Source organism: Lissotriton vulgaris, chromosome 5 (assembly GCF_964263255.1).
Source record: "Lissotriton vulgaris chromosome 5, aLisVul1.2, whole genome shotgun sequence".
NCBI lineage: Eukaryota > Metazoa > Chordata > Amphibia > Caudata > Salamandridae > Lissotriton > Lissotriton vulgaris.
In genome coordinates, this window is record NC_141693.1 from 470,246,018 (window position 1) to 470,271,395 (window position 25,378).

The window sequence follows — 25,378 nt, forward strand, 5'->3', positions numbered from 1 at the left end:
AATATATATATCTAAATTATTCTAAATTATATTATATTTAAAGAGTTCAATGTTTTAAATACACTACTTTAAGGTAATGTATTATTTTTTTTAAAACATAAGCATAGGCTCACAATATTTTTTACAAAGTTTTTTCCACAATATTTTTGTATTCTGATATTGTTGCACATACTATTCTGTCAGTGACATTTTGTGTAGAATAGCACAAGTAGATGTGTGCTTAAAGTGAAATGTAAAATTAACAAGAAATAAAAGTCCATGTATGCCTGTGACAGCTGTATTAACGACAGAGATTCATATAAACGTGGGGAACCTGGAGGAAGGGGCTATAATTTCGATTAAAGAGGCAGTTTCCCTGCAGCACTGCCATGCTGCGCAGGAAAGACAATCCAAGTCAGTGACTCCTGATACTCTCGCCTCTGAGAAGATGGCAAGAAACCTTGGGTCCCTCTTGTGAACCCTCCTCTCCAGTGATATCTCAATTTCTCCGAGTGATTTAGGGACAAAGACTAACAGTGACAGCAAGAGGCGCCAACAGCTGCTTGGATTCCGGTGCTCTCCATCTTGGCTGCAACAGCTCAGAGCTGCTGGTGATCCGCCTGAACTTAGTTGGCCATGGACACTGAAGGTGGCCTTGGCTAGTGGGCACAGATCAACGAAATGGGTCAGGCCACCCCTGCCCACCCCCACCACCGCCAACCCCTATATAAGCTATATGTACTACTGAAGGAGCGCGACAAACTTTGAAACATTTCAAAAGGCCCAGTTTCGACTCTACCACTATTTAACTTACCATGAATCTGTGTTCCTTTTATTTTACTGGTACTGCTGATGTGGCATATTAATGTATCAGGTGGTTCGTTCAGAAAGATGGCGGCATCGCTGCCTCCATCATAGAAAATGATGTGAATTTGCCACTGGGACAGAATGTATTTTGCCTTATTAAATGTATTGCATCATATCAACATTAACATGTAAACAGTGCTAGTAACTGTGTATTATTCAGGGTTTTGATTGGCCATAGCTAATGTAGGCCTGAGTTTAAGGTGCCACCTTGTTTCATGCATTTTATTTCTAAGAGAAGCGTAAGTCCCAAATAACAAACACGATGTGCCTTTGCTCTCTTTCCAATGTGAAGTGTTGTCCATTACATGATAACTGTAGAACGTCCTAACTGGATGCAACTGTACACCATCTGAGTACAGGATGGTCCAATGTATCTCGTTTTGCTGCAGATAGTTGTAAGTTTGAAGGACGCTTAGAGAAGCTGTGTTGTGGAGGATTCTGGGAAACTATTGAGCTCAAAACTGCATATTTACACTTTAACCTGATTGGATCGTTTTATGGGAATAATGTGTAGGTGCAGTAAATGTTCACAATGTCAGATATAAACTAGTGCACAGTAAGTTACAGTTCAGACTTGTTTGGTCCACTTTTGAGACAACATGGGGTACTCTTTATGGGAGAACTGATTTTACGTGACTGTTATTTTGAGGCGACTTTATACTAGTTTGTCCTCTCACATATATGAGTTGATTGATTTGAACTTCATAGTAACCAATGCATTAATATAATGAGTAGTGAATAATACTAATTTGATGATTTTGACTTTGTTGGCTGCTAATCTGTAATAAACCTTTATGATTTGAAAGATTATTCACTCTTTCTTGTGGAACCTAATGTGCTTTGCGTTATTTAAATGTATTGATTTGTGGACGAGCCTCAGTTGTGAAACTGCAGTACAATATAATACAAACATCATTGATGCAAGGGGGGGGACCATGAGGAAACAAGATCTGTGATCATGAAAGCTACACAAGATTTGGAATGCCGGGTCAGGGGGAAAGGGGAACCTTTGGGGTCTCCACGAATGGAGGCGTGCATACATTTCCACGGTAGGAGTTCCATTGGCTCCAAATTTTATTCCATTTCCTGGGTCTACCCAGTGCCACATACACCGTCTTCTCCCTGAACATACACCAGTCCATGTTCTCCTTCCATGCCAAGACCGTGGGCGGCCGCTGGGAACCCCACAACTGCGCGATGTCTCTCTTAGCAATCATATTCCCAAGGGTCGCCCACTGCATCTGTGCCACGTCATAGTCATTCGGTTCCCAGACATTCAACAGGCAATGCCTTGCTTCGGGCAACACTGCCACCCGTGACTCTTTCCATCACAGCATGTACACGATTCCAGAACGCCACCACCCCCGGGCACTCCCAAATTACATCGAGGAAGGTTCCAACCAGTCCACAACCACGCTTACATAACCCATCCACTGAATAACCCATATGAATCAAGCGCGGGCCAGTGACATATATCCAATGTAGGATTTTAAGTTGAACGAGACGGAGACGGGTCGGAATCGCGACTTCCTTCGGTGAGGATAGCGCCGACTGCCAGTCCTCGTCATCCAACTCCAAACCGTCGCTGGTCCAAACCTCCCTGAGCCGCACCAACAGATCCGTTCGATTATTAATCAGTTTCTTATATATCAAAGAAATAGTGCTGTCGGGCACGTGGCCGTCAAGCACCCGATCGTCTAGTGGGGAGGATTCGGGGATGTCAATACCTACAGGAAACAGAAGAATTCCCTATCACTCAGCTCATACTCTACCTTCAGTGCCTTGAAGGTCTTGATTTTACCCTTGACCCATAGATCACTCACCCTACTAATACCAATCATATCCCACTTTTCAAATCCTTTCGTCTTCCACAGGCAACCCAGTCTTTCAGACGCATAAAGCGGAGTCGCACGGGTCAGTCGATCCCTCCATCCCGTTGCCGCATTTGCATCATGCCACACTCGTACCTCTATCTTGGTGGGTCCCGAGAGTTCCCTTCCCGCTGCTTTGGGATAAAGGGCCCTGTTATAGTCCCCACCCGGTAACAAGTACTTATCCATGTCGAATGCAGGGTTAGAGGCTGGTCCATACATTCCATGATTAATCGCTCCTGAGATGCCCAATAATATCGCCTGATATCCGGAAGTGCTATACCTCCGTCGTACCAAGGAAGCGTGAGCTTGGCGAGGGCAATACGCGAGCACCCATCCCAGATCAATCGTCTCTGCAAACTCTCCACCTCCCGAAAATAACTCGCCGGAATAACATTAAACGTATTCTGCAGCGCATATAGAAATCGCGGTAAGGACATCATTTTAAAAAGAGCTGCGCGCCCAAGTGGTGAAAGCGGTAGCCTGAGCCAGCCCACAACGTCAGATTTTAACTTCTGAAGAGGGGAAGAGGAGTTCTTGATGGGACACTGGCATCACTGTAAGAGCACGGAGGTGGGGTGATGTGCAGGCTGCAAGGCACACTGTACTGCATGACTTGGGCCCTTCCCCCTATGCAATATTGATGCCCTGGTATTCTGCTGACCGCGAGTGCTGTATGAGTTCAGACTGGAGCTCTACTGCTGGACTTGGGGCATATGAATTTAGGGGCCACCTGCATACTTTTTGTATGATGCCCGGTGGAGCTACCTCGTTAGCTACGGGGGAGATTGACTTTAGGCTCCCTCCTTTGACTATCACCTACCCAGCCGGACTTCGGGCTAACGCGCCCGCGTCTCTCCTGACCTTACCTTCCCCCTCCCCCAACCCTCCCCCTCTCCGCTCCTACTCTTTCCAGCTTCTGTCCTCTGCCTTCAAATGCCCTTGACCTTTGTCCCCACCCTATTTTTCTGTGAACCTCTTCCCTCGCCACTTGAGACTGATCTATTTTGTCTGATGCCCGATGGAGCTACCTGGTTTAGCTATAGGGGAGATGGGCCGTGGATTCCCTCCTTGGTCGTCACCTACCCAGTCGGTCTTTAGACAGACTTCCTTCCGTCTCTACGGTTGTCTCTTCCCTTATCCTCACTCTCTCTCCTCCCCTACCCCCCACTACTTTCTCTCTCCTTTCTCTCCTCCCCTAATATATTGCTGACTGTTTGATTTAATATTTACTTGTTGATCTTTTTCTGGCATATTTTTGAACCACACTGTTGCACTTCCTTTCGTCTCTCCTGTCGACTCCTGTCGTCTCCTACAGCATCCTCCCTCTATTTATGTCTCTCATTCCCTCCTCTCTCAATGTATTGAGACTGAACTATTTTGTCTGATGCCCAATGGAGCTACTTGGTTTAGCTATAGGGGAGATGGGCCGTGGATTCCCTCCTTGGTCGTCACCTACCCAGTCGGTCTTTAGGCAGACTTCTTTTCGTCTCTCCTTATTGTCTCATCCCTAGCTCCCATCCTCTCTCCCCTGAATCTCTCCCCTTGCCTGCTACTCTGCCTACCCACCTGTCCTTTGTGCCCTTTTGACTAAGCACTCCTTCTCCCCTTGTTGGGGAAAGATCCAATATTTATACTCTGGAGTCTCAGCGAACCCGCTGAGTGAGTCCACTGCGCCAAGGGAGCCACTCACAATTGAGGTATGTTATGGCACCCCTTGCCAAAGCACTCCCTCTCCCCTTTTTGGGGAAGGATCCAGTATGTATGCCTTGGAGTCTCAGAGACCCCTCTGAGAGAGTCCACTGCGTAAAAGGGAGCCGCTTGCAATAGAGATAGGGAAGGGATACCACTTCCCCTGACATCACAGCTTACTGGACTTTGGACGTTGCCTTGAATCGTCTACCGGTTTGTGTCCCCATCACCCTTCCCCTCCTCTCCCCATGCTGTGTCTCTCACCCTCCCCTTCTCTTTCCCGCCTTCATTATCTGTCTACTTCCCCTGCTCCAACCCCCCTCCCCTGAATTTCTCACCTCGCCTGCTTTTCCCCTTATGTATTTGTGCTTATTGTTTATCTCGACCTTACAAGTAACTATGTTGCCATGCTCTAAGAACTGTGTAACCTTTGTAACAATGTAACCTGTAACTATGATCTGATGCTCATGTAAGGCGCTCTGATACCTCCGGGTATAACCAGCGCTATATAAAACTTAAAAAAAAAAAAAAATATATATATATCGCTTTATCATGGACATCATGGGGTCACTGCAGCAACCACTGGCTTGCCGCTTGCAACCCCTGGCACTGTCTTTGCGACTCCTGGCCTTAGAGATGGTAAAATCAGTAACAGGAACACAGCAGTAGCTCGTCCTTATGGACATCAGTTGAAAGTCAACTCTTCTTATTTTGTGTAATTTTTTTATTACACTTATAGTGAATAATGTTACATTATTCAATATTAGTTTAATACAAAATGCAGTACAAATAGTAGCAGGAATATGACCTTCCTTAGCAGCTGAGGTAAGTAAAAACAATATTTTTAAATGTATTTTGTGTGCTAGCTTGAGAATGAGAGAATGTTTATGTGAGAGAAAGAGTGTGTGTATATATGTGTGAATGTGTATGTATGTGCAAGCGTGTTTGTGTGAGTGAAAATGAAAGTCAGAGGGCTTATGATATCACTTTCGCTACCCGTGGCATTTTGGTGAATTGCCGTCCATGGGCTTTATGGGCCCAAATTTGCACTAAGAAAAAAACTAACAGGATTCCAGCACACCTGCATTATGGGATACACATGAAGCACTCTTATGATGGAAGCCAGAAAAGATTTGTTTTTAAATTGCTGCTAGTTTTTTTCCACAGCAGATGTTCATTGCCTGCTTCAGTCATCTGGTATTAAATCAAAGAAGGCCACATATGACTGTGCTTCTTGCTGAACTGTATAATTCATACCCAATTGACGCAAGTTGAAAATTTGGTGTGTGAACGAAATACAACTGTGTAACCCACCTTTATGGGAGAGATTACATAGGCCTAGATGTAGGTAATAGCAAATTACCGAATGGTAAATACCGAATTTTACCGAATCGGTAAATATACCGATTCTGTAACATTAAGGCCACCTACATGTCAAATCCCAAATACCAGTCGGTAACGGCCGATTTTATTTGGCGACCTACATCTGGCCCTATGTTCTTTCTGATCGTCAGCCATTTATGAAGGCTGCTCAGGAAAATTCTGGTGTTTATTTTAGATACAACTTTTATTAGGCTAAGGCCAATATGCCTAAAGGCATCCATATTGTGTTATTATACTGTTTTGTACATAAAACAAAGAAAGCTGTTAGTCCAAGACTTTGGGAAGTTAACTAATATGTCACAGATAGCGATATTCAGCTCGTAAACTGGCCCACCAATGTTGAGAGCTTTTACATAGCTCATTTGGGAGCTCATCTTCCCAGGTGATGGTGGGTCAGGGCGAACTGACAGACTGGTATGGTCATTCAAATAACTTTATTTCGATTCCATAAAGAAATCATAAAAGTATACATAAATATAAAAACACAAACTACAATAAAACCACGGTACATATTTACATAATGCTGAATTTCATAAACATTCACTGTCAGTGTCTAATAACAAGAGCTGGTCTAATAGGGGACAGAAACGCCGGGGCACAGGGCTCAGAGCACAGAGCAACCTACCTGCCACTCGCCAGCTAGCTCCTGGGGCCCAAACGCTGCGTCTCGCCGCCACCGCAATCCAACACGCAGCTAGAGACTACAGCTCCCAGGGAGCATAGCCGCCACTTCCTGCCACTTCCTGCATCCGGCCAGAGCGCGCCCGGAGGCGCTACATCAAGGGACGCTCCCTCGGTGGAGCGGGGGACAGAAACGCCGGGGCACAGGGGACAGAGCACAGAGCAACCTACCTGCCACTCGCCAGCTAGCTCCTGGGGCCCAAACGCTGCGTCTCGCCGCCACCGCAATCCAACACGCAGCTAGAGACTACAGCTCCCAGGGAGCATAGCCGCCACTTCCTGCCACTCGCTCCCTCGGTGGAGCGGGGGACAGAAACGCCGGGGCACAGGGCACAGAGCACAGAGCAACCTACCTGCCACTCGCCAGCTAGCTCCTGGGGCCCAAACACTGCGTCTCGCCGCCACCGCAATCCAACACGCGGCTAGAGGGTATACAACGTTTACAACGCGCGCGGTACAACGAAGTACCATTACCACGCAGTTATAACAACGAAAGTTGTTACAACGAATTGCGCTGGGTGGCGCTCAAGGATAATAAATCCTTTAATTTACTATCCCAACACCTTCCCTACTATCCACGGGGACTGGTGTTGGAATAGTAAATTATATTTTTTTAATTTGCGCCCCCCCCAACGCAAGTCGTTGTAACGACTTGCGTTGTTACAACTGCGTTGTAATGGTACTTCGTTGTACCGCGCGCGTGGTAGTGACATACATCCGGCTAGAGACTACAGCTCCCAGGGAGCATAGCGGCCACTTCCTGCCACTTCCTGCATCCGGCCAGAGCGCGCCCGGAGGCGCTACATCAAGGGACGCTCCCTCGGTGGAGCGGGGGACAGAAACGCCGGGGCACAGAGCACAGAGCAACCTACCTGCCACTCGCCAGCTAGCTCCTGGGGCCCAAACGCTGCGTCTCGCCGCCACCGCAATCCAACACGCGGCTAGAGACTACAGCTCCCAGGGAGCATAGCGGCCACTTCCTGCCACTTCCTGCATCCGGCCAGAGCGCGCCCGGAGGCGCTACATCAAGGGACGCTCCCTCGGTGGAGCGGGGGACAGAAACGCCGGGGCACAGGGCACAGAGCACAGAGCAACCTACCTGCCACTCGCCAGCTAGCTCCTGGAGCCCAAACGCTGCGTCTCGCCGCCACCGCAATCCAACATGCGGCTAGAGACTACAGCTCCCAGGGAGCATAGCGGCCACTTCCTGCCACTTCCTGCATCCGGCCGGAGCGCGCCCGGAGGCGCTACATCAAGGGACGCTCCCTCCGCGTCGCGCGACGCGCGCGCGGGACCGCGCCGCGCTAAGCACGGGCAAAGGGCGGGCCCTCTACGGCCCTCAGCGGCACGAGAAGGACGAGGATGGGCCACCCCTCTTGGCATCCCTTCAATAGAAGGTATAGTGCCTAATCTCATTTGTAGATGACTTTTGGATTTTCCGTTTCATATTACATAAATCATAAATCATGACATCTAAGGGGGCCTATCCAATTTTCACTCAAAAATGTTGCCCGGGTCACACCCAGAACCATAATACCCTTATCACCATCAGCGAAACAGATACCGATGATTGCTGTCAACCCCTAGATTTAATTCAAACCCTCCCACTAATCCCTGTCAGTTCGGAAAAAATGTCCTATTGGGAGGAACTAAATGCTTTGTGCGGGACTAATTTTCTTCCTGTTATAGCTCCTTCGCCTGTGAAAGGCTTTACTATCGACCTTCGCGCAGTTGGACCTTGCGATCCACCCCGATCACCCAAGGAGGATAGCAGCCAAGCTATTGGACCGTCACAGGGCCAAGCTAGTGGACTGTCACAAGGCCAAAGTGCGAAAAGGAAGCACGACGATCACGAAACAGAAGCCAAAACTCTGGATGACGAAGTAGCATCCACCCAACTGCAACTATTGCCCCAGTTTGAATGGATGTTAAGATCTGTAATAGCACCCCTGCTCGACCAAATCAATATCTATGGGATAGGTTGACAAGCCTAGAGACTATTATCAATGCCAATTCTTGCCCTCTGGCATAGACTGTTAGATCTAACTGTTCTACTCCTCCTACTGTTCCCAAAGTGCCTCACATTACAAAAGCTGTCCCAACTGTAAGTCAACCTCTCAATTGCCTACCTCACACCGTTACCAAAATCATCCATTCACCTGTGATCAATACCACTAAAAATGTCCATATCGATAGACAACCTTCCAAGAGACAACCTCCAACTGCCACCAAAACTGCCCGTAAATCTGCGTTATCTAAATACTCTGCGATTAGAGCAGAATCTAATAGAGTAGCTTGCATAGATTTGCCTCCCGAAGCCGCCCCCTTTGTGCTTGTTCTTGCAGGAGTACCAGCACCCATCCACGGGAAACGTGAAAGACATCAGGACCTATTGTCCAAGGTCCTGTTTTGGTTATCAAAAAATAGACCCCTCCCACCCAACAAAGACGGTGGCATTCTGTGCGTTAGAAGGGTGGGTTGGTTAGGGTCATCACCTAAAGAAATTCCCGGGGACGTAGTTTTAGTTAAATTTAGGGACAGGCATACAGTCCCCTACTAACGATCCTCCCAGCCCCATGTAAATGATGGCCCCATCTCCGTTTGGGATCTTTATGACTTTTATCCGAGTACCCCACATATCCCCCCCACCAAGACTAACAGCCATACACAAACATTTGCTAGGTAGGGGTACCATCAATTTCCCTACCCCTATTAGACCAGCTCTTGTTATTAGACACTGACAGTGAATGTTTATGAAATTCAGCATTATGTAAATATGTACCGTGGTTTTATTGTAGTTTGTGTTTTTATATTTATGTATACTTTTATGATTTCTTTATGGAATCGAAATAAAGCTATTTGAATAAATGACTGGTATGGTATACCCAGCACTTTCCACTTTCTTTTCCCATAATGGCTTTGTGACAGTGGCACTCTTCCCTTTAACACTCACTATTTTTCCTCCAAGCCCGGTAAAGTATAGAGGAAAGGGGCCCACTTCTTGGGTGCTCATCTTTCGCAGAATCAGTCCATGTGGACGTGCAGGCCCAATGGAGTGCAGCGGGAGCGGGTCTTAGGTTGGAGCTCTTATTAGGTGTCCTCATCGAAACCACTGGCAAGCCCATTAGTGCCAGAGTCACAGACTAGACCCAACTTGCTGTATAGTGGCATGTAGGGTCTGGTCTGCCTCTTCGCCACTGTTTTATTTCTGAGGAGCATCACAACAAAGAGACACTGTCATAAACCCTTTAGTGTTTATAAGTGTCCTCGCTGAGCGTAAATTCTTTCCTTTCTTAGCCTACTGGAAGTGTGTGTGTCACCTTGCCATAAGATGGGGGGGCCAGCTACTTATATAGAGGTGTAGACATGGATGTTGACATCTGACCTGCAAACCTTCCTCAAATTCCTAAGTTAAGTTCAAAAGACCTTACTTCACTTTACCTGGAGGCTCCAAGGTTGGGTGGTATTGTAAGAAGGATCCTGTAGGCAAGTAGATTCTTCAATTGTTCTTTATTAACATTCAAGTAGTGGCGATACAGCAACACGATAGTACTTCCTCCGTCCTCCCTTCCAGTAACTGACTCCCACAGCATTCACACTGGCATACATTCCACGCATTCCACACGAGCACATACACCCACGCGCATACATACACATACACGCACCACAACACGAGACACACACGCGCACAGCACCAACACGATACCACACACCCTCCTCCTCAAAGAGTCTAAGTACCCACAACAGAATCATCCTAATCTGTAATCAGAAAACCGGACAGGCAACTTCCTTACTCTATCACTACGTCGAAGACACTCATCATCAACGCCGGAATGAGAGGAAGAAGGTCCAACATCACCAACATCCCCAACACCATAACCGGGCTCACAATCGGTACTACAACTACCTGTACTACAACTACTTACATCACTAGATAACTCCAATTCTTTTACTAGGCCAAAATCATCACCTAATAAATAACCGCTACAAGACCCACCATCATGATGTGCACCAACCACACCACTCCTCTCATTACAAAGACTCAATTGGCGAAAATTCCATCTTTTACCATCTTCTAATTCAACAGCACTACCAAAAACCTTTATTACTTTTAAAGGTTTAGACCATACGCTTTCACCCTTCAACACCTTCCTAGGGTTCTTCACCCTAACCAACTGACCAATCCTTACTAAAGGCCAAGCATGTCTACTACCATGATACTGCTGGTTACGATCTTGATACCTCTTAACCTCAGATCTGATTTCTTTATCAATATTCCTAGTGTTGCATTGCATTTTATCATTTCTTTTCCTCAACCACCAAGGCACCAACCCAGAGAAAGGTTTCCTACCCCTCAAGATCTCGAAAGGTGTTCTCCCTGTAGCTGAATGGGGGGTAACACGATAAGCAGTCAGCCTCTCTTGCAAAGCTTTCCTCCAAGGCAACCCTGCACTCAATGCCAATTCAATTGCTTCTTTAACCACTCTGTTGAAGCGTTCAACTTGGCCGTTACCTTCTGGGTGATATAATGAAGATTTAATGTGTTTGATACCCATCACTTGTAAAAATTCTTCCATCTTCTGTGATACAAATTGGGGACCATTATCTGAAACTAATATTTCAGGAACACCCTCTCTTGAAAATACATCCTCTAAAAACTCAATAACTACATCAGATGACATCCCACTTACCATTCTTACCTCGGGCCATTTTGAATAATAATCAACTAGTACAATGGCATAACAGTCCATAGATGATAAAGCAGAAAATGGCCCCATAAAATCAATAGCTACTTTCTGCCACGGGTATTCAGGTAATTCTACCATGGTTAATGGTACATGTAATGGTTTAACCACTTTATCACTAGTACCACAAATCTTGCAATCCCTTACCAATCGGTCCACCATAGAATCTAACCCTGGCCACCAAAACCACTCTTTGACCCTCCTTTTCGAACTGGACATACCACCATGTCCTAAATGGCTTTTCTCAGCAATATCTTTCCTTAAACCCACAGGGGGAACAATCCTGTCGCCTCTTAGGATAATATCATTGACAATACACAATTCATCTCTAATCTTAGAGAATGCAACACATTCACCACGTAAATTGGACTCTCTTGGCCAACCCTCAACTATAAAACGTTTAATCTCCTTCAGAACTACATCCTTCTCCATCTCATTCATCCACGATGTTTCAGAGATACCACTAATGGCATCCTGAGTCCCAACAAGAAATACATCCTTAGTAGTAAATGCTATTTCACAATCAGTATTGGTTACAACTTCCTTAGAATCCACATTGGGTAACCTGGATAAACCATCCGCAACTACATTATCTTTACCCGGAATGTACTCTATGCTAAAATTAAACATCTGCAGCTTTGAAGCTAAGCGAGCTAACCTTGGGGTTAAGTTTTTTCCTCCCTCAGGTCTTAAAATATTCACCAATGGTTTGTGATCCGTGCAAATTTTAAATTTCCTCCCCCATACATACATTCGAAATCTTTCAGCTGCCCATGAAGCAGCCAATAATTCTTTCTCTATCACGGAATAGTTCCGCTCCGCTTGGGTCAAGGTGCGTGAAGCATATGCTACTACCCATTTTTCAGACTTAACCCGCTGGGAAAATACAGCCCCAATTCCATAACCAGATGCATCCACAGATAACACACATTCAGCCGTTGGCAAAAAGGGTTTCAGACAAGGAGTAGTGACTATCTCCTTCTTCACTTCCTCAAAACATGTCTTTTGTTGCTCACCCCATGTAAAAACTACACCTCTTTTTAATAACGATCTCAAGGGTTCAACTTTTGAAGCATAGTTTTCAATAAAACGTGAATAAAATTCTGTGAGTCCAAGGAATGACATCAATTGCTCTTTGCTAGTAGGCTCCGGAACAGCTAAGATAGCATCAACATGACTGATTTTAGGTCGAATCCCATCCTTAGATATCACATGTCCTAAGTATTCAACTTCAGATTTCCCAAATACACATTTCTCGTTTTTAATGGTCAACCCACTTCTTCTCAATGCATCTAAAACCTCAAATAAACTTTTATCGTGACATTCTTTATCCTTCCCATATATTAAAATGTCGTCTTGAAAGACCTTAGCATTTTCAATACCTTGTAAAACCCTGCACATTTCCCTTTGGAATACAGCAGATGCACTGGCGAGACCAAATGGCATTCGTTTATACCTAAACATTCCTTCTGTAGTAATGAAAGCAGTGCAATGTCTAGAATCGTCATCTAATACAATTTGATGGTACGCACTGGTTAAGTCTATCTTGGAAAACCAAGATGAGCCACCAACAGACGATGTAAGCTCCTGCAAATTAGGAAGAGGAAATGTGTCCACCCAGATAGCTTCATTTAAACATCTTAGGTCCACACACAGTCGTAAATCGCCATTGGATTTAAGCGAAATTACGACTGGCGAAACCCAATCCGAGCTTTCAACAGGTTCAACAATGCCATCACTACATAGTTTCTTAAGTATCTCACCTAACTTCTCCCTATAGCTGATGGGAACATTCCTAAGTTTTTGTCGAATAGGACATGCGCCCTCTCTTAATATTATTTTATGTTTGAACCCAACCATTTTGCCAATCCCATTCGAAAATACATCAGGAAATTTTTCTTGTAGGTTTGAATAAGTATTATTCTCAATGCATTCATCCTGAATAGAATACACAGGACATTCCCGTCTGGGGTCGATTTTCATGCCCAAATCAAAAATGTGTGGCCACCCCAAAATAGTTGCACCTTTGTCGGCCACATAAATTTTACCCTGGCACGAATTACAGCCAAAGGTTATTTTAGCAATTATGAACCCTTCTAAAGGTATTTTATGCCCAGTGTAACTACCAGGTCGTACATCAGGACCTAATAATGGTCTAGTAGGCCAAAGGGATTTAAACAAATCCATACCCATAATGGTGTACCATGCACAAGAGTCTACCATGACCTTTACTTCCAAACCATCAATGGTGACAAGGCATGACGGTAATTTTTTTTACCTTATTTGTCCCTTTAAGAGATTCGTCCTGTATACTACATACATCGCCTACAACGTAGAAAGCATCATCTTGATTATTAGCATGAACACAATTAATATCATCTTGTTCATCATTTTGTAAATAGTTAACTTTAGCTTTGAAATCCCGACAAACTCTAGTAAAATGTCCCTTTTTTTTACAATTAGTGCATACTTTGTCAAGGGCTGGACACCACTTATAATTTGCTAGATGCGTCGAAGACCCACATCTAAAACACGCAAACTTTTTTGATTCACCAGTTTTTACATACGTTTTTTCATTCCCCTTTTTATTAGAATAAGATGAATAACTAGTCATCTTACTATCAGTCTTACTATCAGTCTTGGGTTTATAATTATCAACCCTATTCACAGCATTAATTGATGTAGAATCACTATCATTTTTTTCATTTCTGACTTCACGAATGCATTGGTCAGAAATTTCTACACCTCTAGCAACTTCAATTGCATTTTTCAATGAAGTGCTGCCAGATGACCATAATTTCTCCTGGATTTTTTTAGATTTAGTCTTCATAAGGATCTGGTCCCGCAAAACCTGATCGTATGTGATGGTTTCAAATTCGCAGGTGACTGCTAAACCCCTCAGAGCAGAAACAAATTGATCAATTGAGTCATCACTTTTTTGAGCCCTTGAATAAAACTTAAACCTTTCCATCACTACGTTAATTTTTCTTCCAAATCTTTCCTGCATCTGTTTGACGGCACATTGATAAGCACCCATATCACCAGCATTTTCAATTTTCGGTAGATTTTTGAACTCCCTCAAACCTACAGCACCTAATCTATGTTTAAGTAGTGATACCTTCCTATCTTGAGAAGGTTCCTCTTCATTTAACACTTCAACATAAGCCTCAAACATATCAATCCAAAGATCCCATGCAATAGGAGGTTCACTAGATTCCGCCAGAAAAAATGGAGGTGGATGAATTGAAGACATTACAATTACAATATAAGGTAATACAATTTAACACTTGCAAAAATGAAGAAAAAGAGAAAAAAAAATGCTTTGCAGATACTTGCGCAAACAGTTCACCAAAGTCCAAGTTAATATGCAATTTTCCTTGTACAAAAAGTTCACCAAAGTTTAAATAGTGTGGAAAATGAATAAGGCTTTGTACTTGTAGTAAAAAAAATAACGTTAAAATAGTACATAAAGATGTTACCCACAACGTAGAATCAACTGGATGGCCAGCGTTAATTTTGCTTATAAACGCTCAACTGGATGGCCAGCGTTAATTTTGCTTATAAACGCCGTATATGTATTTATTTAAAATTGACATCTGAACGCGTTGCTTAGATGCTATGTCGAACGCGTTGCTCTGATGTTATGTTGATCGCGTTGCTCAGACGCTATGTTAATCTGTTGACGCGTTGCAATGATGCAAAAAAAATACATCCAAAATGGCCACACGTTGTGCGTAATACGTGATGACGATATCACGTGACGATGACAATCGGCTACGGGAAGACTAGAGGTTCATCCGCACGCGCAACTGTTCATTCACGAGTCCATTTCAAAAGATGCACCATACGTTGCCGTAGATCGTTTAAAGAAGGTAAACTTTTCACTTTCCACAAAATACAAGTTCTGCCAATTGCTACTCACTGTTGTTGAAAGTCTCTTAGTAGTAATTCGTTAGCAAGTGAGAGTTGGATAATCCAATATTCAATAATCCAACGGAATTAAGATAGAAAAAAAATTTTTTTTTTTTTTTTTTAAGAAAATCGATGTCGCTGCTGCCAAATCCCGCTCGTCGCCATGTATTGTAAGAAGGATCCTGTAGGCAAGTAGATTCTTCAATTGTTCTTTATTAACATTCAAGTAGTGGCGATACAGCAACACGATAGTACTTCCTCCGTCCTCCCTTCCAGTAACTGACTCCCACAGCATTCACACTGGCATACATTCCACGCATTCCACACGAGCACATACACCCACGCGCATACATACACATACACGCACCACAACACGAGACACACACGCGCACAGCACCAACACGATACCACAGGTGGCACGGCCACAATGACAAGGTGCTTGGTATAACTTTGAAATTAAGGAGGTCTGCTTGCTCCCACAACTCTACAATGTATAAAGGCACGTATATTGAGACACTCCATTACGAAGAGCACAACTTTGTACTTGATATAACATTCTCTGTTTTTGTAGTGCCTAGCAACCCTCATGAGGGCAATTGAAATTAGGTTAGAAAGAGCACAAGGGCATGCTTTCGAATGATTGACCCTGTTTTGGACACAGCCCGCCGCTCTGCAAAATGAACATTGAAATAAATTAAGGAAATATATCAAATACGGCGATTACGTTCTCCATACGTTTTGACAGAAGACACCGAGAATTAACAGGGAAGAGAGCTGTTAATGTTGATCTCCCAAATCCGTACGAAAGATCACACTTGAGGAATGTCAATAAGGCAGAAACCTGTTCTTTTAGAAGCACAAATAAATAATCATTATTTACTACATTTCTACACAGCCCACCCAGTACGCTGCAGTACACAGGTGACAGGGTACAGAGTGAACTTTTTACTTGTAAAAAAAAGATAGTAACCAATTTTTTACCCATCAGCCACATACATTTTAACAAGCCAGACGTGTAAATACCGAGAGTTGGGCGTTTTGAGGTTATATGTATTTTTCTTCGCAGTTATAGAGAGAGACGGCAGGTTGTGACTGTGCATAAATAACACATTATTAAAAGAGACACGAAAAGGCTTGACTTGGTATTTTTTAAATATATTCAAGTCCCGAAGTAACAGTACAATAAACATGCAGTGGTTTAAGCTTACGACAAGAGGTACCAGACTGAAAAAGAGACAATAAAGGGGCGGTGTTAAAGAGGCAAACAAATAATTTATGCGTAGCTTTCAAGGCTTATCCTCTAATAATACCAAATTATGAGAGTAGACACTGTTGGAGGAATATATGACAATACAACGCATACTTTTTCAACGCATACCTTTACAACACATTTTTTACAACGCAACATCCATTACAACGCATTCCATTACAACGCATGCCATTACAACGAATTTTTAAAAACTACCGTTACAACGCATTCCATTACAACGCATACTACCTTTACAACGCATACCATTACATTGCATGTATGGTAAGTATTGGATAGTGTAGGGGTAAAAATTACTATTGTAACTCGAGGGGGGGTGCAACAGTAGGGTAAGTGTTGGACAGTGTAGGGGTAAAAATGACTATTCTAACTCCAGGGGGTGCAACAGTAGGGTAAGTGTTGGATAGTGTAGGGGTAAAAATGACTATTCTAACTCCAGGGGGTGACACAATAGGGTAAGTGTTGGATAGTGTAAGGGTACTATGCGTTGTGATGGTATGCATTGTAATGGTATGCGTTGTAATGACGCGTTGTAGTGGTATGCATTGTAGTGTCATGCGTTGTAATGGTTGTGTTGTAATGGCATGCGATGTAATGGATGTTGCGTTGTAAAAGTTTCGTTGTAATGGTAGTGTGTTGTAAAAGTTGCGTTGTAAAAGTTGTTTCCCCTATTGGAGCGCGTAGGCATTCCAAAACCACTGCGTACAATCGTTTTACAAAAAAAACTCTAAATATACCTATTCAAATATTTGTGAAACTTGCTGTGTTACAATATGAAATTAGAGTACATATATTTATGGACAAATAACAGGGTGAAATAATTTAGGAGCCAGTAAAACCCACATGATACAAGTCCAGAGAGTCAGCAGAGGGAGATAAAAAAGAGATTGTTTAAAGATGTACAACTGTTAAGAGCAGAAACCTCAGATATAGTTGGAGGATATGTCTGGCACTTTTTCTGGTTTCAATTTCAAACTGGAGGCCGCCCACAGTTTCTGACTAGGGTACTGCATTTGGCTGGGGCAGAGTCAGTCATACGCCATGCATGTGGGCAGGAGGCAACATCAATTGAAGGTGTTGAAGAGGGGAAAAGATCCCAATGGTGCTCCAAGTACTCGTGTAACTAATAATTGCATTGCAGTCATGGGCATGGGGGTTCCAAACACCGCCTTTTCCCAAGGTCTGTCACAGCAAGGGAAACCTCAACCGTATACTCTTGGTGTCTAAAATTACATATACATTAGGTAGCATATATAAATCGATAATCAATGGCTTATCTGGAACTAATGTAAGAATCATGGACGTATTACCTTCTTAATGTACAGTGCATATATAGGCTGATCTACAGGGAAACACTTCTGGATAAGCCTGTGACTATGAAGGGCATGAAGACGAGGAAAGACTCGGCCGGTACACCTTTTGTAAAGTATCTCATTTATATATAGGTTAAGACACCCCAAAGTTAAAATCTGCTGTGCCAAAGAAATCACACATACCTTCCTGGCCAGCACCTGTCCTGGAGATAACCTTGGCCGAAAGTGACTTGCCAAGCTTTAGGGAAAAGGTGGCCCGGCGTTGGCTGAGTTGTAGCTTGCTGATGAGTTCAGAGGCTGAGAACCGTCTACGCTCCTGCTCTGTTGGTTTCCCTGTGGGCACAGGTGACAGCGAAAGTTCCAACATTTCTGGCGCAGCCCCAGCCAGCAATTCTGTCTCCTCCAAGGGGAATCGCCTCTGGGCGCCATCTTGTTGAAGCAAGGTCCCAGAAAAGACGGAATCATCTTCGAGGCGGGATCCAGGATGAGGGCCATCTGGAAAAATTGTCTCCGGTGAGTACACACGAATCTTCCTCCCTGTATGTAAGATAAAACAGTTTCAGATAAGACAGTGCAACTTTATTCATATCAAAGAATATTGTCTGGGCTGGTTGGTATACTTGATAAGAGTTTATTGAGAGAACACTTAGCTTTTTTACAGTGGCATGCGAAAGTGAAGTAAGGCGGTTGATTAAAATTAAGTTACTGAGCATCACATTTATTCAATGCACGATTTGCATAAATTAACATAGTATACAGCATGCATGTAAGATGTTACATAACTTTTTTTCAGAGGAATATTTTTCACAGGAAGGGTAGTAAACGCATGGAATGGCTTCAGGCTCAAGTAATGGTTAGTAAAGCAGTATAAAAAATAAAAATGTCTGGGAATGAGACAGGACTTTTAAAGCAGCAAGACAGGAACATTGAGTTTTGTGATCTTGGTGGGGCAGTATGTTATGAGTAGGCAAAGAATATGGGCAGATTGAAAGAGCCATACAGACCATATTTGTGGTCCTACTTGATGTTTGCATTATCTATCAATCAGGTTATATTTAAAGACCATATCTGTACTAATATTCCATCTCTATATTTTCTACCCGCCATCTTTATTTTAGTGGCCCTAGAGGACCTTATATCTACCTTCACTTTAAAAAAGAATCCGATTATGAGATATGGTCAAGGCACTAAATTGCTGCCTTTAAATTCTAGTGGCCCAGGTTGAAATTATTGCTTTGGCATGTATTAAACAAGCATTTGCAATTCAACAGGTCTCGCATTTACGAAATTGTAAATGACAATGCCTTTTATTTATGTGTTGTTTTTAAAACAGATAAATAAAAGGTATTGTCATTTACAATGCCAATAGCTTAAACTCTCGCAAATGCAAGACCTATTGCATTGCAAATGTGTTCAGTAACCATGCTATTAAAATGAAAAACAAGCGTTAGAAGAGAGCATGTCCTGCCAGCAACAGCTGGCAGGACAAAGCTATTTGAGAAAATAGTGCTCTGAGGCTGTAATTGAAGCCAATCGAGTACCAACACTCGTAATATGGGGTGTTGTCAACGGAGGTTAAAAAATGAGACAAGGCAGGACTAAGGAGGAACTACTAAGCCTATTGACCAATGAACAGGCACAGTTTACAGTGGACAATGACACAAGCTAATGAAAAATAAGGGCGGTGAGTGGGTGGAGCTTCAAGTCCCTACCTGAATACAGCATGCCTAGTAGAGCAGCGCATGCGCTGACCAGACTCGACCTAAAAAGTCGAGTTCTTCTGAGCCACTTATTGCTGTGACTCAAATCGTATATTTGTCAAATGAAGCTGCTGTGGGCTGAGGTGTTCATTCCGAATAACATGTCAACAGCCATACCAAAATCTGCTTTCAGTGCTACACCTGGCAATACACGACCTGTGTTTATGTAGTATAAGTAATATCTCACAAGGCCCTGTTACAATAACAAATATTGCCAAAGCCAATAGGTCTGGCTTTTGTTAAGGGAAGTGTTCAGTAACAACACATTTTGTGTTTCTTCCAGCTGTCGAAGAAGAAAAATCCCATAATGAAAGAACATCTTGGCTTACAACAATATGGAAGCTGGAAGCAGAGCCTTTTTGCTCAACAGACTGCATTAGCCATACCCACAAATAAGAGTGCTATGATTGAAGTCAGAAAGATGATATTTGCACTGAAAGTGGTGAACTTAAAAGTCTTAAAGGCAAATACAGAATAACAGACTATGACAAACACGGCTTTTTGATGCCTCTTTAATGAAGTGTGTGCAAGCGCACGTCTTTGCCTTTTGAACAGAAAAAGCTGTAAATTCTACAAGTTATCTTGACTGTAATGTAAAATAAACAAATGCAAAGCAGAGAATAGCACTGTGTCTTTATAATAGGACATGGTGCGCTCTTCATAAACAAAAAAAGAAATAACCCAGCAATTAAAACGCTGTAGTGTCAATACATACACCAAAGAACACACACTGGATCGCAATTACAAGCTATATCTCATGTCGCCTCTGCAGTCTAACAAACAGGCTACACGATGTTCCATAACCAAAATCTAATGGGAACAGTAACCATCCATGAAATGCTATGTCTTGTTTGATGGTCCATCCAAGCAATCACACGATATGAAAAGCACATGAAATCGGAATGCTGAAAAGAAGATGACACAAAGTACTCTGGGGCCGATTCACAGACCTAATCTGAGACAAAATCCTAAACTTACTACTTTTGGTATTCACAGAAGGCATTTAGTAGTAGTGAAGTTAGGATTCTGTCTTATGACTTAAGACAGACTCGGACCCCCACAGAGAGCAGAACCCTTATCTACAAACTAGGTAGACTCTCATTATGTTTGGCCATATCACGATGACCAAGGGACTGTGAAACCTTAGATCGTCCCATTAGGTTATCTTTGTGAAGCCTAAAAGAGAATTACAACCGCAACCTTCTGCAACATGACCCGTCAGAAGTGGAGAATTTGTGATATTTATATTTATACATGGCAATTGTGGCCTGATTGCATATAATACTTATGGTCTACAACACAACCATTTTTCCTTGGTCTCCTATGGTCAGGGGGACAACAAAAGATCGCATTTATTCAGAACAGAAACAGAAATATACTACTACCAGCAGCATTGTATAAGGAGACTACAGAAGCCCACGCTCCAATTAGGAAACATGAAGTGATCCCTATAAAGGATCGTCAATATTATCACAGGGGCGATTTTTACATACCCTCTGGTTCTGGCAGACAAAATTTATGTCTTGATAAAGGTGATCATAATAAGGAGTTATCACCGAAACGCGTCGACGCAACCTAAAGCGTATAATTCAAGTCTCCAACACCATAATAGATACGCTGATTTGGTAGTGATACTACTCTGGTGATATAAGAGCGGAGAAAGAATATACAAACCTGTATCCAACAAATATATGTTGTAACTGTTCTGTCTGCTTGTAATTGTGCAGGTCGCAATTATATGTATTGTTTCAATTTTATCTTGTTTTAGTTCAGGGATTTAGTTTAGTTATCCCTATTGATTGTTTTTTTAATATATTCTAATAATTGAATTTTTAACTTTTCCATATTTTGTTGTATGCATTTGTTAAGTCATAAGGTACATTATTTTATACCTGTCTTTATCTGTGCCTTAAGGGAACCCTTTCTCATACTTAAGACAGACTGAAGACAAACAAGACAAACTTAAGACAAGCTTAAGAAAGACTTAATAAAGACTTAAGAAAAAATCCTATCTTTTCTACTACTGAATGCCTTCTGTGAATACCACAAGTAGTAAATCTAGGATTTTGCCTCAGATTAGTTCTGTGAATCGGGCCCTCAGTACTTCGTATTGCACTTTTGTAAAGAAGTGATGACATGAAGTGTCCATATATCTATTCAGACCTACTATGATCTCTAAAAGTGCTGTGCAGCTCCTCGGAGTTGGGTCTGCGTGTATTACATACTTAAAATAAAGACAGAGTTTAATCTGAATTTTTTATCAACCATCGTGCAAATGATGATCTTTGGGCTTCTTGTCTGCTCTCTGCTCTCAAAGTGTATGTCTATATTTTCTGTCTTCCCTACTGGAAATTGATTTATCTTATTAGCCAGCACATGGTTAGGCCTGAATTTGGTATTTGCTGTATTGCCTTACATCGACATCTACCTTTCCATTCTATATCTGACTTGTTTATCCTCTATCTTGAAATTACTAACTTCATGTGCTGTCAATTTCTATGTCTATTGTTTTTCTATCTATTACATCAGCGTCAATGAACCTGGTAGTCTTTATCTGGTATTAGATTTTGTGGCTGTAAATTCTAACATCCATCTATGATTAAGGAGGACTGGTAGGGTGTATCCACTATTGCATTCTCTGTTTGTATTTTCTACCTTGATATTCATCTCTAAAATTCGTGATTATCTCAGTCAGGCTTGCTCTTAAACCGAGTAGTTATACTGCTAGAATATAGTCTTAAGTATTGCACTACAAAAATATTGTAGCAAAAACTTCAGCAACAAAAACACTGTGAAGTTAAGTTAATTTACATAAGTATGGATATACTATAATTAACTCTATGTATATGTGCCCCAAGGGACCGTGGCTTGACTCACAATAAAGTGAGACCCACTCCTGTGGGTCTTGCTTGGGAACTCTCAACTTGAAGAAATGAATCCTACTGTAAACCATCTTGAGGCACCCTATGGAGACCTTTTACACTTACTTTGGTAATGGTGGCTGGGAAGAGCGGAACGCAAAACGGGCGGAAAAAAACTTTGCTCTTGAGCAGCTGAAAGATTCAAGATGGAGCATGCAGCCTTGACAAATTTGTAGACAAGGAGAGAACCGCTTTGCTGAACAGTGATGGCCCATATGGACATCAAGCCTGCCATCTGGGTGACGGGGACTGATCCAATGCGGCTAAGACCTCCGGTTGAGATGCAGACCTGGTAGCAACCCAATGATCTCCGTTGCACTAGGGGCGCTGTCCTAGGCACCCGATGGTCAGGCTGAATCACAGCAGCAAAGTGTGAGTCTTGCCTCAAGAGTTTAGGAGGTCGACCCCTCCCCTGATCACTGTTGAGGGCACGCAGAGAGAAATCACTGTTGTGGTGAAAAGCACTGTGGTCCTGAACCACTGAGGTGAGGCCTATCCTCCTGCATCAAGTAATAGCGCAAACTGGGGCCAAAACCACAGGACATCGGCTGGCCCTGATGCAACGGCAGTGAGAGCCAAACTCAATATTTCACTTAACGGGCAAGGGAGGTCTCCACACCTACTACAGCTTTACTTCCTGAAGATGGCTGCAAAAGGCTTGCAACTTGCAAAAAGGTCCAACCTATAAAGACTATGTGACAAGATGTGAAGACATGCGCTCAAAAGTAAACATAAAGTAGTCTGATACTCCACAAATTCGGTTTTGGGAGACACCAAATGGAGAAAGATCTAACAATCCGGTTGAGATCACTCATGCAAGAAGTGTTTTCTGTGATATTGTATGGTTCAGTTAGCAGCCATGAGGCACTTCGAAATCAATACTAATATAAGAACCCGAAGACCAACTGTACCATTGATGCAATCAACTGGCTGAGGAGAGCCATCAACCCTCTTAACAACCAGAGGGAATGGTGAAGTGGGGAGTTACTAAGATGACAACTGGAAAAGAGAGCACCGACTCTCAGACAGCAGGTGGCAAAGGCAATGTACACTTACTAAAGACAGTTAAATCTTCACTTGAGGACCATGCAGAAAGGTTTGATGTCGTACTGCAGTCTTTCAGTAATATGAAATATGCCCTTGAGATGAAAATAGACTCTGTGGCAGTGGAAGTTATTTTGTTGCAGGCCAATAACAGGAAACTCTCCTACATGGCGGCTGTCATTGAATCAATCATGGCACCTTGAATCCAATAGTGAAGGTACTACAAAGGCAAGATAAGAACTTGGAGGACTTGGTGTAGCTCCTGCAGCAGAGAGCAGAAGATGCCGAAGGGTGCTCATGCCATTTCAATATTCGAATGCTTGGACAACATGAACGGGCAGAGGGCAGACACATGCCTGAATTCATGAAGGCCTTGTTAACTATGAACATATATAAAAATGCCCAATCAAAGTTTTCAGAGGACCAGGTGCATAGGGTACCATGGCATTCTTCAGCCCTGGGGGCTCCACCTAGACCTATGGTGGTACGCCTTCTGGACTTCTGCGACAAGGACAGAATACTTCAAGCTACCCCGAAGCATTCACTGTGGTCCATAGACTTTAAACAAATGAACATTTTCCTAGATTATTCGGGCTTCATGCACCAGCAAGGAAGGTCCTTCATGGTCATTAAACATCATTTGCATCAACACGATATTTAATACACGCAACCATATCCTGGTAGGCTACAGATTAGCATGGAAAGCACATCTCACTTTTTCTCGACCCTAGATGAAGCCTGGCCTTGAATAGAAAATGAAGTCCTGGCACCAGCTGATAGCGACACCTAGAATAATGCTGACACCCAGCAGACCACACCACAATGGACAGAAAGGGCCCAGACTTTGGGCAAACCAAAGAAAGAACAGATTGTGCAAGTACAGGCACCTCTTGGTACAAGATATAGCAAAAGAGACTCAGGCAACTGCCACGGGCACTGATCCTGAGACAACCAGTGATGAAAATAAGTCAGATATTGCATTGAACTATGAGATACTAGGTGGTGGCCCTGTTGTGACCCCGATGACTGTTGACCATTTTGGCTAAGTCACTGCTGCATCCCGGCTGCACCAGACTGAACCTTAAAAGTGTTCTACCTATATGTAAAGGTACAAGTTGGTGGGGTGCGGAACCTGCTTTGTGGGAATAATGAAGCTATGCGCTCTGCGCTCACCGTGAGCTTGGTGTGGAGTCTCACTGGGGCTTGCCTTGTGGCCTGAATACATACCTCTGATATGCAAATACCACTCAATGTCTGGATAGATGTAATCAATGTTTGGTTAATGTTATTGTGGTGTTTTATTGACACACGCTTTAGACGGGTAGGGGACCTTAAATCAGTCACACCACCACAACCATTGTGATATATTCCTCAAAGCTGTAGAACGAGATCCGGATCCAATACATGCCATGGCCATGAGGAGCATAAGCCACTTGGGAAGAGCCAAAATGCTCTACAGCCACAAATGATGATGTACAGAGGTCGCACAGGCGAAACTATGTTACTATTCCCTAAAGATGCATGCTCAGTACAACTGTCTTACTTGGGATGTGCGTGGCCTGGGTTTGTATATCAGTACTGTCTCGACTGGACTACGGTAATGCACTGTATGCCGGAGCCAGAATAAAAATCATGGAAAAAATGCAGCGACTCCAGAATGCAGCGGCACGACTGATACTGGAAATCCCAAAGTTTCAGCCTATCAGTCATAAACTAGAGACACTCCACTGGCTACCTGTAGCCAAAAGAGTCAAGTTTAAATCACTGTGCATGACCTACAAGGCACTGCAGGGCAAAGGCCCTCTTTTCCTGAAAACCCACCTAAAGCACTACGAACCATCAAGGCCTCTCAGATCAGGTGGAAAAAAACTGATAGCGATACCCAAGTTCAAACGATCAAATTGGGGAGGAAGAAGCTTCCTCGTGCATGCAGCACGGACATG

At 43.2% G+C, this 25,378-nt stretch overlaps 1 protein-coding gene across 1 annotated transcript in view; it reads right to left on the reverse strand.

Moving 5' to 3' along the window:
- The window catches only part of ARHGEF19 (Rho guanine nucleotide exchange factor 19), a 399,335-nt gene that overhangs the window by 193,402 nt on the left and 180,555 nt on the right, over positions 1-25,378 (reverse strand). The window contains exon 3 of the mRNA XM_086921910.1: positions 17,894-18,247. Coding sequence (XP_086778036.1) covers positions 17,894-18,247 — 354 coding nt within the window. The remainder of the gene's footprint in view (positions 1-17,893; positions 18,248-25,378) is intronic.